The 13458-nt window shown below is 43.0% G+C and overlaps 1 protein-coding gene across 1 annotated transcript in view; it reads right to left on the bottom strand.

Annotated features, from left to right (window-relative positions):
• LOC139445227 (uncharacterized) overlaps positions 1 to 13458 on the bottom strand; it is a 100475-nt gene that overhangs the window by 4970 nt on the left and 82047 nt on the right. Inside the window, exons 17-27 of the mRNA XM_071226366.1 lie at positions 12163 to 12259; positions 11055 to 11210; positions 8621 to 8942; positions 8075 to 8312; positions 6018 to 6195; positions 4589 to 4811; positions 3868 to 3987; positions 3385 to 3572; positions 2292 to 2493; positions 1380 to 1446; positions 321 to 370 (exon numbers count right to left, since the gene is read on the bottom strand). Of these exons, the coding sequence (XP_071082467.1) occupies positions 321 to 370; positions 1380 to 1446; positions 2292 to 2493; positions 3385 to 3572; positions 3868 to 3987; positions 4589 to 4811; positions 6018 to 6195; positions 8075 to 8312; positions 8621 to 8942; positions 11055 to 11210; positions 12163 to 12259 (1841 nt within the window). The remainder of the gene's footprint in view (positions 1 to 320; positions 371 to 1379; positions 1447 to 2291; positions 2494 to 3384; positions 3573 to 3867; positions 3988 to 4588; positions 4812 to 6017; positions 6196 to 8074; positions 8313 to 8620; positions 8943 to 11054; positions 11211 to 12162; positions 12260 to 13458) is intronic.

The following is a 13458-nucleotide window of genomic DNA, read 5'->3' as shown; positions in this document are numbered from 1 at the left end:
ACCTATTCTAACCTGGAATCTCACGGGGTAAATTAAATATTCTATGCATTTTACTTTCATTCAAAGTCATTGAAACAAATGGAGTTACAGATTTACTGACACCACGTTGTTGTCCATTAAATGTACCTTATATTTTAACTATTCCTTCGTACTTAAAGAACCATTTTAACAAACGTGAGACAATTTCATTGCAATGAGTCTTAGTACGGGGCGCTTAAAAGCATTTTTACAGATTGTTCTAGAACTTGGTCGGGTCGCTCAATACGACGAATACGGTATCTCACGGTCCTCAGATCGTTTATGGGTAAGTTGATACGTACGTTTCCATGTGTCTCCGTCGGCCGTTTTGTAGCAAGCCTGCTTCAGTCCACTGAAAGTATACAGTTGGTGGGGTCAGGTGACGTTCAAGATAAGTGTGTGTGTGTGTGTGTGTGTGTGTGTGTGTGTGTGTGTGTGTGTGTGTGTGTGTGTGTGTGCTCGTACGGACTAATGCTGGCCTCATGCCGCAGATTAACATGGATACCCGACTCAGACCTAAAATAATGACTCCGAGCCGATCAGTCCTTGTCTTATCCCATTAGACCGACAGGCAGGGTAACAACAAGTATACTCTTTTAACAGTCTTTCGGTATGACGCGGCGGGGGATCAAACCCCGAATTTCCATTCTCCACCGGCACCTGAGGCGGTCAACATGATTGGTATAGCCAGACAATTATAACCGTCCTTTTTATATCTTCAGATATTACTGCATGAGTTGCTGTCTGGTACCATGTATTTTACAGTGCGTGTTTCAAAACGTATCTAACGAGCGAAAGCGTTAGGTCTTGGGAGAAAAAAACCCAAGTTGTTAGATACATGGAATATGACTGGTACGGTCGCAGTAATCAGTTTACACACACTAAAATCGCTTCATTTTAGAACTGAATCGATGCACAGTTGGTCTATTCTCATGATTGCAATTGGCGCATTGATAATATAACGGTCATGAGACGTCATTCGGCTTACTGCCTAGTGAGACCCGCCACAAAAATGTTTCCGCCATTTCTGTTGATTATCAAGGTGATGGTGATAATGCAAACTAGATAAGATCAAAAAACATTTTTTTGAGCGATCTTAAACCATAAAGTTTCGATACAGAGGTAGGTGAATTTGACTAAGGAACGTAAAACTTATCAAGGAATTACAATCATGAAAGTAGTCCGTCATAATCTGACCTAAGGTCATCACCATGGAGAATGGAATAACTAATCTCACGCATGTTTGATATATCTCATCTCTATTGGGTTTCTCACGAACAAGCTTGAAAGAAGCGGATATTCTTGATGCATAAGATGCATCTCTTATGGAGACAGCAGATTAAAAAAAACACCCAACTCACTCATCGACAGCGGCGTCGCACACAAAGAGGTTGCTGCCGTCGTGTAGGAAGCCGCTCCTGTGCCATTCTGAGGAAGGATAAGTACTTCATTAGATATTAACTGAATTATTTATTTATTCTGGTGCGTAAAATCGAAAACGTGAACTGAATTGTAGGTACTTAATATTCACTCTTAAAATCAAGTACGTCATAACTTCTGTTAAAATCTAGAACATAGATAACTTGGAGAATAAGACAAAACTTTGGGCGGTGGAGTAGCCTAGTGGTTAAAGCGTTCGCTCGTCACGTCAAAGGCCTGGGTTCGATTCCACACATGTGTGAAACCCATTTCTGGTGTCCCCTATCGTGATCTTGCTGGACTAATACTAAAAGCGGCGTAAAACAATCCTCACTCACTCCAAAGACACACGTCTCGTAAACGTAACACCCAAGTATCTGTAGCAGGGTACACAATTCAATTCCTTTGTAAAACAATGTCTCTCTTCTTGGCAAAACGCCCCATCAGTTTTATCAAAGTTGATATCTAAACCACTTTTCCAACATCAACACTTTTCCGTAGTCCTCTTATGCTATCAGAAATGAAAATAATATCGTCTATAAACAATAGCCAAATGTGTAATATCAGGGTGTTACAGGGTGTTTACTGTTAATTCTATTTTTTTAATTTTTTTTTTAAACGGCACTCTCAGTATCAATCTACGTAATTGGGATACGATGACATGCATTTACCATATCAACAAGCCTGACCACCCAATCCCTTTAGCTGCTCAGTCATGAATAAACAATTGAAAACAAAAGTGGGCTCATAACCCTGACGGACTCCCTGATGGCACGGCACCATTTATGAAAATGAATGGTTGATCTTGACGCTAGCCTACGCCGCTGTATAAAAAGACTGAACAGAGGAGATACCTGTGTTGCTGATGCTCTTTTCATAGACGCCTTTGCTCGGGTCAGTGGATGCGACGTCGTTGGTTGTAAGACAGCCCATAAGGTCGAAGGTCACGCCCAACTTTTTCGTGGAGTCGCTGTCATCGAGGATGTAGATTCTGATATAACGGGACTCCACGGAGTCTCCCACAACCACCTCGGACGGCACTGTTGCGACAGCGATCTGCTCGGAGAGGAAATTGATAAACGTTTTTTTTTAAAAAAGAAACAGTCAAAATGAAGTACGAGTGAACAGAGGTTACTCGTTTGATGCATGAAAATACCCAAGTCCCTTGGTCATTGCAGTGCTATCGGCCACGGCTCCATATGGCCAAGGTTTGATATTTACCATCTTCCCGAGGCAAGGGAGTTAACTGACTATAAGAGTTACATTTTGGCTGGACTAACGAGTCTATGCATAGTCCAATAAAAATCGCGCTCCGAAATCGAAATTCGGTTCGTAAACTGTCCTGCAGATTTCGGTCGATTGCAGGATTTGCAAAGCATGTACACAGCTAACTCGACGTCAGCAGATATTTTCCAAATCATTTCATGTTTTTAATCAAGGTGCCCACGTGATTTGATGAATTTCGCGATGTAAGACCCGTTTTATCACACTATAGATCTAGATTATCGATCAGATCGTCCTGACTGGGCGCCGCCATTTTGTGTGAAGCAAACGGAAGTGATACAAGAGGTGGGATCTGATTGGTCCATAGGAGAGGCTTAGAAGGGGCATAATTGGTAACAGCCACTGATGGCGCTGGACCTTTAAAGTCAGTTAACTCTCTTCCCTCGGGAAGATGAATATTTACCTTGAGACAGCTGGAATATTGCTAACACACACATATCTATTCATGATTGACTTAGGTACACTGTGGCAGGCCCAGTATTGATGTCCAGTCGTCACATGGCTGGAATATTGCTGACAAACACATCTAAGCGAAACGAAGTTTTGGAGCGAATAAGTACAGAATATTTATATACACAAAAAGGAGATATAATACCCTGAATACACGAGGATGTATTCAGCGTGATATTTGGTACGAAACGCTCCCTTGTAATGAACGCTCACCTCGGCGCCTTCAATCCATGCGTAGCCGTCATTGCTGAAGGCGGGTTTGATCTTGGTGACTACTGACCCGAAGCCGGCCCCGCTTCCCGCCTCCACTTTGATTTTCTGAACGGACGCCTTGTTGCCGATGTACACTTGGAAGTATCGCTGTTCCTTCAGAGTGCCGGTGCGTACAAAGGGAGAGAACCCTGCAAGTGTCAACGATCATACCTGAGTTACAGTCCGTTTGATTCCATCTGAGACCGATGAATTGCTCACTAACTCAAAATCTAATAATTGCAACAAAACCAAAATGTGCACAGCGACATGAATTGGACAGACCAATTCTGATGGTTGGTCTCATAATATTGGATACCCCCCAAAAAAAATTGTTTAACAAACGATCATCATATTGTTGACATTTGTCGCCATCCCATACAAGGGGGGACCAGTCACTCATAGAACAGTCAGGTGTTCAACAACACTTTTCGGACTTTGCCCTACCTGTTCCACCAATGCGCCCGTTGACGGGTTCACCCCCGGTGTAGTGGTCAGGTGAACCGGAGATGCGGCCGTCAAGGATGCCGCTTCCTGTCAGCAGAGATGTCACAGCGCAGGCGGTGGCTGAAACAAACAACGTTTTGTATTAATGATACAACATACAATAAACTTAATAACTCTTCCTGGTTACCTAAACTATACCGGGTTTGTTTTGGACGTAATGGAAAGATAAAAGAGTAGCTGTTGAATTTGATTATGCCTATTTCACCATCACTTTGTAAGAAGTAATCAGTGGCTGGGTAATTCTGTGTCAAAATAAATTGATTCGATGAAGACTAGGGTGGGAAATCTTTTTGTTTGTTTGTTGTTTAACGCCGCACTCCGCGATATCCCATAGCAACACGGCGGTCTGTAAAATAATTGAGTCTGGACCAGATAATCCAGTGATTGACATCATGTGCATCGATCCACGCAATTGGGATACGATGACATGTATCAACCAAGTCATCGAGTCTGACCACCCGATCCCGTTAGTCGCCTCTTACGACAAGCATAGTCCCTTTTACAGCAAGCATGCTCATGGTATCAATCACTGGATTGTCTGGTCCAGACTCGATTATGTACAGACCGCCGTCATATAGCTTGAATATTGCTGAGTGCGGCGTAAAACAACAAACAAACAAATCACAGATATGGCCAAAAACGTGAACATGTTTCTAGTTACCAGTTTTCTGTACTACAGTGACGGTGTGGTTGACGTAGTTCATGTTGCAGGAGAAGTCCACTTGGCTGCCGTAGGTGCTGACCTGGCGCAGGTGCGTCTTGGCCGCCGTGGCTAGTGTGATGACGGTGTCGAGACCCTGGACAGTGGTGGGCACCTTGTAGGTGGGATGCTGCTGTAGCGTGGCGGTGAAGGCGAGGACGTCGGTGAAGTAGAAGGACCCGCACTGAAGCAGAAGAAATGGATTTATCATCCAAAGCTGGCTCCCACAGGAGATATCGCTAGGGTGAGATCATACAATATCTACATTGTATATATTGCTGCAATGAAATTGCATCACAATTCTTTGCATACCATTGTGACGCCATCTTTACATCACGTCACAATCAAATGATATCACTAATGGCTCTGCTACTGAAGCTGTTAGCAGTACTTTTTACACGTAAGACACTGTTTACAAACTGAAAAAGTTGGAAGAATGATGTTGGATGACAAATAAAATCTCGCCCTCCTGGTTTTTGATATCAAAGATATCAACACTTGTTGATAAAAGTGGAAAAACCTTTATCAACTTGTATTCATATTTGATATCCAAAGACACTCGGGTGAGATTCTATATATCGTGTACTAATTGAGGGAGTGACGCTTTAGAGAATATTGCAGATTTGGATCGATCATTTGATATTCTGAGGAGGACGGGTCGGAGGACGGATGTTCCCCTCTCATTCTCCCTCTCCCCGAATGTTAATAGCCGATCTTTTACAAGACTGCTTGACAGCATCATGTCATCTTCTCTAGGCAATTGCGTTAACTGACTTTAAAAGTCCAGTTTCCACCCTTGCCGAACTAGGCTGATATTATGGAGTTACATTTTGGCTGTACTAAAGAGTCTATGTATAATCCAATCAAAATCGCGTAATGAAATCGAAATCCGGTTCGTAAACTGTCGCGCAGATTTCGGTCGATTGCAGGATTTGCAAAACATGTGTACCGTCAACTGGGTATCAACTGATATTTTCCAAATCTTTTCATGTTTTTAATCAACGTACTCACGTGATTTGATTACCTTTGCGATGTAAGACTCGTTTTATCACAATATAGATCTTGATTATTGATCAGATCGTCTTGGCTGGGCACGCCTTTGTGTGTGAAGCAAATGCAAGTGATACAAGGGGCGGAATCTGATTGGTCAATAGGAGAGGCATAGAAGGGACACAAGTCGTAATAACCTCTGGTGGCGCTACGATCAAACCCAGAAATTCCAGCCTAATTCGGCAAGGGTGGAAACTGGACTTCTACAGTCACTGCCTCAGGAAGATGGCATCGTGTGTGAGGAAGCCCTAAATGACGCACGTCGTAAACCTGTAAAGTTTGTGTGACACCTTTATATACTGGATCATTGACTAAGATGCCAGCACAAGTGACCCCCTACCTCAAGTTTCATCATGTAATCGTCGTGTGTCTCGACGCAGTCGATTCTGCTGTCGTTGACATTGGTGAGGGAGTTGAACTGCAGGAACGGAGGGAACAGTAGTAACGCCGTCATGTTGATGCTCTCTGCAGTCGACTCATTGGAGTGTCGCAACAGGCCGTTGATGACAACTTGAGTGCTGGAACATATATCAGTGAGTGAGAGAGTGAGCGAGTTGGGTTTAACGCCGCTTTAACCAGTATTCCAGTTATACCATGCCATGTCAGCTCAGTGTGGGGGGAAAGCCGGAAGAAATACAGGACTCAGGCGTTTACCACTTTCGTTAAACCAACGAGCACAGTTGTTGTACTAACAAAGCTAGAAACATAATGGCGGCGAACCAGGATTCGAACCCATACAATGGCTGTAAACCTACTGTTCGTGTGATGCACACTGTTAGTAAACCTGATTGCTGTTCGTGTGATATACACTGTGAGTAAACCTACTGTTCGTGTGATGCACACTGTGAGTAAACATGCTGTTTGTGTGATGCTCACTGTGAGTAAACCTGTTGTTCGTGTGACGCACACGGTGAGTAAACCCACTATTCGTGTGATGAACACTGTGAGTAAACCTGATTGCTGTTCGTGTGATGCACACTGTGAGTAAACCTGATTGCTGTTCGTGTGATGCACACTGTGAGTAAACCTACTGTTCGTGTGATGCACACTGTGAGTAAACATGCTGTTTGTGTGACGCTCACTGTGAGTAAACCTATTGTTCGTGTGACGCACACTGTGAGTAAACCTACAGTTAGTGCGACGTATAATGTATGAAAGTATATTGTGTGTGACATATACATGTACTGATGTGTGTGCTTAAACTTTATGCGTGTTTGGGTATAATTATAATCCGTGTGGAGGCCAGTGTGACGTGCAACATGAATGTTCATATACTATACATGTACATATAACATATACTAAACATGTACATATACATACACATGTACCTTATAAGAGTAGATGCTGCATATGTGTAACATATGTCAATTTCATTTGTTTGTTTCCGTGTGAGTATCTATTATTCAGAGAATTATTCGTGTTTAGGGCCGAGTCAGCCATCATTTGTTTGTTTCCGTGTGGCATGTGCAAACATCATATGCGATCTGCATCACAGTCAGTCAGTCAGTCAGAGAGTGTTGCTTTACGCCGCCTTAACAATATTCCAGCAATATCACACCCAAAATGGGCTTAACACATTGTACCCATGTGGAAATCGAACCCGGGGTCTTAATCACTAGCCTACCTCATCACCCCTATGCATGCAATAAGTGAACGTTCATTGTGCATTGTTCACTCTATTTGTGATAGAACTCAGTTTCAGCAGCCATTATTCAAGTAACAACATGTCTGGTAATTAACTGTACAGTTTGCGTAGTCTAATCTCATTAAAATCAGATCTTAGTTATCGCTGCGGCTAAAGAAAGATCTGAGGACATCCTATTAAGAGTCACGTCAGAACGACCTTTCGCGAACTTTGACAGACCACTGAAATGACCAACAAGAAGTCGACATCAGCCGGTTAGAAAGCAGCTTTCTCGGGCTCTACGGCACTCGTCTCAATCTGGCGACTTCCATTTCAGACTACGCTTGAAAAATATGTTGACAGATTTCTCGATTAAAATTTTGAAAACTGAACAAACGAACATTCGCAATGTCTAATATATGGTTGCGATTGTATGGCAGAGCTTCTCACGTACTGTGCAACGCCTCCTCCGTTCAAATGTTTATCCCACGGAAACGAGAGATAGACGATAATTTTGACGGAATCAGTCGTACGGGCCGTAACAGTCGTTCGGAATACCCCTTGTTAACATTTTCGAGGTTGCATGATCAGAAACACATTCCGACTGTCACTTTCATGATCTGGTAAGCGAAGCTTTGATAGGTCGGATGAAAGTTCGTTCTCACGTGACCCGTAATGGGATGTCCTCAGATCTTTATTTCGCGATAGTGATATGAGATTGTGCGTACCCAAACACACCAACCAGGTAACGTGTCATTGATAATATGACTCACGTGGTAGAGCCAGAATTATCCACTTCTCCAGTGAACTCAATGCATGGTTTCTCAGTCCCGTCTCTCAGCGTCACCACCTTGTGTTCCAGGATAACAATGTATATCCCTATCTTCACACCCAGACTGATCCAGTGATCGGAATTATTCGTGTTTAGGGCCGAGTCAGCCATAACGAGAGTCAGTTCGAGGCTGATGACGTCATCGTCATATTGCTGATTGTCAATGCGATGAGTCGAACCTGCAATAACAAATACAATTAACAACGGATATGACTTATAACTTAGAGACATGATTGGAGCGAACCTTGATTCGAACCCATTTCATAGACCTCTGGCGTTCCCAAGGGACGTTGACATCACGAGCACCGATCTACGCAGTTGGGATACGATGACGTGCATCAACCAAGTCAGCGAGTCTGGCCTCCCGATCCTGTTAGTCGCCTTTTACGACACGCATAGTCGTCTTTTACGGCAAGCATGGGTTGCTGAAGACCTATTCTACCCCGGATGTTCAATTAGCTGCCCCACAGAGTGTATCGAAACTCACCCGTGTTAGTTACGATTCCCATATCAACGTAGATTTTATTCATCTGCGACGTGTTGTAAGTAGATTTCTCGGTGATCGTCAGTTCATCAGAGTAACCATATCCGGCTAGATTGATGCCACTTCCGGTGACCTTGAGACTCTTGAAAGTCATGACGGCAGAGTCGTTTACAGGAAAATCGACGTCGAATTTGACAATGGTGGTCACATACGGCGGGATGATAAGCTGGATGGGGATTGTCCTCTCCTCGTTGATCTTCATGTAGATGGGATCTTCCGTCACGTTCACTTGGATTGCCGTATCGTTCAACAGAGTCATGTTTTCCTGAAGAAAGATTATTTAAGGATTCTTACAAAAGTTTGCACATCGGTTTTTCGATTCATATCTCAATTCATACCTCACAGTCAATGCTTATAATTAAATTCGACAACGTAAAACATATTTTATCTACAATAGTTTAACCCAAAACAGTTGCATATATCAAAACAGACAAAAATGACGGCATTGATGAACATTCCAGGTGTAGGAATACATACAGTGGCCTGACATGAATCAGGTGATCGTTTAATTTATGCACATAACTTGACACGCCTACACAGTCAGTAGCCAATCAACGGAGAGTGGGATTAAAACAATGTTCATTTGACCTGTCAATTAAGGCAAGAGGCGAAAAGACTTGCAACAGTCAGACTGTAACGAACCGGAAGAAATATGTCCGAGAGAAGGCGGCTGTTTCAAATAACATGGTCATTTACTGAGTGATTCAAACATTACTTCTCTGATTACGGTAAAACAGTTGGAGAAATGCTAGTTAGAAATGAAACGCGAAGACATGAAAGTTGAACCGAGGCGAGCGGGAAAAAAAACTGGCGAGCGAGCCTGCACGTTTGCTGTTTCATTCATTCTCGGCCTTCGGTTTCAAAGGGTAGTTTGGACAATGAATATGCATGAAAGTCGCTAAATGTCCTGTGCATGACGATACACGTGAGCAGAAAGGGAATTCCCTCGACGGTAATATTGGGCTTTCCCGACATTCCGCAGTAATAAAAGTAGTGCGCAGCGGTGGGCGTGGCTTAATTTTTTACATTCATTGGGAAATGAATGCAATAACACGTGACCACTTCAGCTAATCAGAATGCAGGAATTTCCATGAACACAACGAAAATTTAATTATATTGTGTTGAAACGTGAGTGAATGAGTATGTTTTTTTACGCCACTTTGGAAATATACGATCCATTTCAGGGCAAGAGACACCAAGAATTAGTTACGAGGGTTGTTTTATTTTTGTTAAATGGCGGACTCAGCAATATGATAGCTTTATGACGACAGCCTGTAAATAATCGAGTTTGGACAAGGGAAACCAGTGATTGATATTATAAGCAATGATTCACGCCGCCGGGGTACGATGACACGCCAAGTCACAAAACCTGACCGCCCGATCGCCTCGTACAAGGATAGGTTTCTAGGTACTCATTATCACCCAGAATTCCTTTGAGATACAAACGTTGTATATAAAACGGGGAACCATGTCAATACTTCACAGGTTTGTATAAATAATATTCCACCATTACCCCTGACTACACACAGCTGTTGAACAGTGCAGTCGCAGTAGCGAATCAAATGAGACCTACGTCAAAAGAGAGGGAATTCAGCGAGTACTCGGACGAATGAGCGCTCACCTTACAATAGGGTTAATTTGTACGGTGATCCATTAGGACCATGTCATTTCTTTCAAAATTCAAGATATAATTTGAAATGTCAAGGTGCTGTTGAAAAATCAAGAAACCGTGTTGAAATTTCAAGGTAATACCATTGATGCCTTAACATTATTATTGCACTTGAAATTTCAAAGTAATATCATGAACTTTCAACACAAAACATTGAATTTTCAATATAATATCTTGAACTTTCAGCATACTATTTTGAAATTTCAACCCATTATCTCGAAATGTCAACATACTATCTTGGACTTTTAATGGACTGTCGTACATTTGGCTTTAATGAATTATTAACGGCCTAATTTCTTTGAAATATAAACAGACACGCGTCACTACCACACGGTAAAACAGCCGTATGTATCCACTTGTGATTTAGGAACGTTGTTTACACAAACCCGTGACGTACTGGCGATGGCTGGTTATTGATCCTAGATCTTCGACAAGTCAAGATAACACTTTAATCACTTGGCTACCTTACCGCCCCTAATAAGCATAGCTGGTAATTTTAGGATGTATACGTATGGGTTAATTACAATATTGAAATCGATTTCTCCAAAACGATACTTCCTGATAGAGTCTTGCTGAATATTGGTTCTGGATGCCCGAACAAATATTTACAGTGGATAATGTAGAGTAAAAACAGTGTATTCCGTAGTTTACATCCGTTTTATCTTGGTAAAACTACAATTCATTCTAACACCTCTCGCTCTTACTTACCGGCAAGATGTCTGTGAAGCTGTCGATGACGGTGAGTTCATGTTGCACGATGGAGATCTGCTGGTCGTTTGTGTTGAGGCTGCCACTGAGCATGATCTTGTCGCCGACGTTGATTGTGGCGTTCTTCAGGACCCGGATTACAGCCTCCAAGCGGATCTACAAACATAAAGGTAACTGGTGAATGAGAGAGTGAGAGAGTATGATTTTACGCCCATTTAAGCAATATTCCAGCAATGTCACGGCGGGGGACACCTGAAATGGGCTTCACACATTGTACCCATGTCGGGAATCGAACCCGGGTCTTCTGTGTGACGAGCGAACGCTTTAACCACTAGGCTACCCGACCGCCCCGATTAAGAAGTGAGTGAGTTGGTTTTAACGTCACTTTGAATAATATTACAGTTAAATCACGGCGAGTCAGCTTGTTGGGGGTATAAGCTCGACGTGATGTTGTTCTAAGACGTTTAGGGGGCACGGGTGGCCTAGACGTCTAAGGCGCCGCGATTCGCTGTGCAGAGCTGCGTCCCATAGGCACGCCAGAAACCTATGATTGTGGGTTCGAATCCCGGTTCACCCGTATTATGTTTCTAGGTTTGTCAGCACCATACCAGTGCTCGTGGGTTTCACCGAAGTGGTAAACGTCTGAGACCTGCATCACTTCGGGCTTTCCTCCCACATTAAGCTGACACGCCGTGATATAACTGGAATAGTGTTAAAATCGGCGTTAAACCCAACTCACTCACTCACTCACTCACTCACTCTAAGACGTTTACCACTGGTGAAACAGAGGAGCACGGGTGCTGCCAAACCTTGCAGTGGTTACCATATCCCTTCATCCGTACATCGGTTTTTTTTCCATATGTCGCTACTGATAGCTACGGAATATCCCGTTGGCAAAGTCTGCCAGTGTGCAATGTAAAATTATTTAACTATGTACTGCTACATCTCCGATTGGCGTCCTTCACGGAAACACTACCCGTTTTGTGTTTTCGATCTGGAATCCCTTTCAAATGTTTTGAAGAAGCAACACGATCACGAGAAACACGTTTTTTATTGTTAATTGAATTCTTAGTAAAAGAGTACGACCGAATCAGTAAATGCCACTCACCCTGTTTGCCACGGTGTCCACCTTGTTGACGCCGACGTTGCACACGTAGCCTAAGGACAGCGACGCTATGGCGAAATCACTGCTCGTACCCAGGGTTCTGAAATTTTATGAATCAAAATTCATAAGAAAACGCAAGAATGAAAATCCCAGAAAGTACAGTATGTATCGCATATGACCGGGTGATCTAGAGTAAAAGCTGCATTGTACTACACTACCGGACAAAAGAAAGTGTAGACACGTTGGGTGGCTAAATTGAAACAAGCAAGAAAAGGGTAAAGTGACGATGATGTCACATGAATTATATCAATGAGTATATCCTAACATGTTAGTTAGCCCAGTTGATAACGTATGTAATTCATTGGTCAAATCCAATTTTAAAGTGTTTCTTTTCTTTTGGCCTGCAGTTTATACTGCCAAACCTTACTACTACTACTACTACTACTACTACTACTACTACTACTACGACCCCTGAAGAGATCCGGGATAGAATAGGTCTTCAGCAACCTGTTAATGGCGACTATGCTTGTAACAGGCGACTAACGGGATCGGGTTGGTTGGTTGATGCATGTCATCGTATCCCAATTGCTGAGATCGATGCTCATGTTGTCAATCACTGGGTGTCTGGTCCAGGATCGATTATTTACAGACTGCGTCATATAGCTAGAATATTGCTGAGTGCGGCGTTAAATAACAAACCAACCAACCAACTTGAGATGAAAATTCGTGGACACAATGCCCGAAAACAGAAGCCACGTAGTGAAAGTGAGTGAGTGAGTGAGTATGGTTTTAAGCCGCTTTTAGCAATATTCCAGCAATATTACGGCTGGGGACATCAGAAATGGGCTTCACACATTGTACCCATGTCGGGAATCGAACCCGGGTCTTTGGCATGATGAGCGAACGCTTTAACCGCTAGGCTACCCGACCGCCCCCGTAGTGAAAGTCCTTGGTGAAATACACAAATATGGCAAAATAAACCAGTATCTGACACTTTGTATTCTACAATCACAAACCACGTAATGATAACCCAGCCAATATAAACCAAAAGTATTGATAAAACCCTAACGGCGGAGCGGCTGACAGACACGTCCGACCCTGTCGACAGCCTGAGGTAGTATCCCGCCGAGTGCATGAAACCGTTGTTTCGACTATAAACGACTTTCATAGTGAGTTAATAACTCCCTTGCCTCGGGAAAATGGTGTAAGTACTTGTTAGTTCGGGATACAATGCGGGCTGCTGTATTTTGAACAGGATGTAGTTTACGTTTGAGATGTTGATGAGAAGGCTTTTGCAGT

This window comes from Haliotis cracherodii, unplaced genomic scaffold, assembly GCF_022045235.1.
Source record: "Haliotis cracherodii isolate W230 unplaced genomic scaffold, xgHalCrac1.p SCAF_6, whole genome shotgun sequence".
NCBI lineage: Eukaryota > Metazoa > Mollusca > Gastropoda > Lepetellida > Haliotidae > Haliotis > Haliotis cracherodii.
This window is presented reverse-complemented; position numbering and strand designations above follow the sequence as displayed.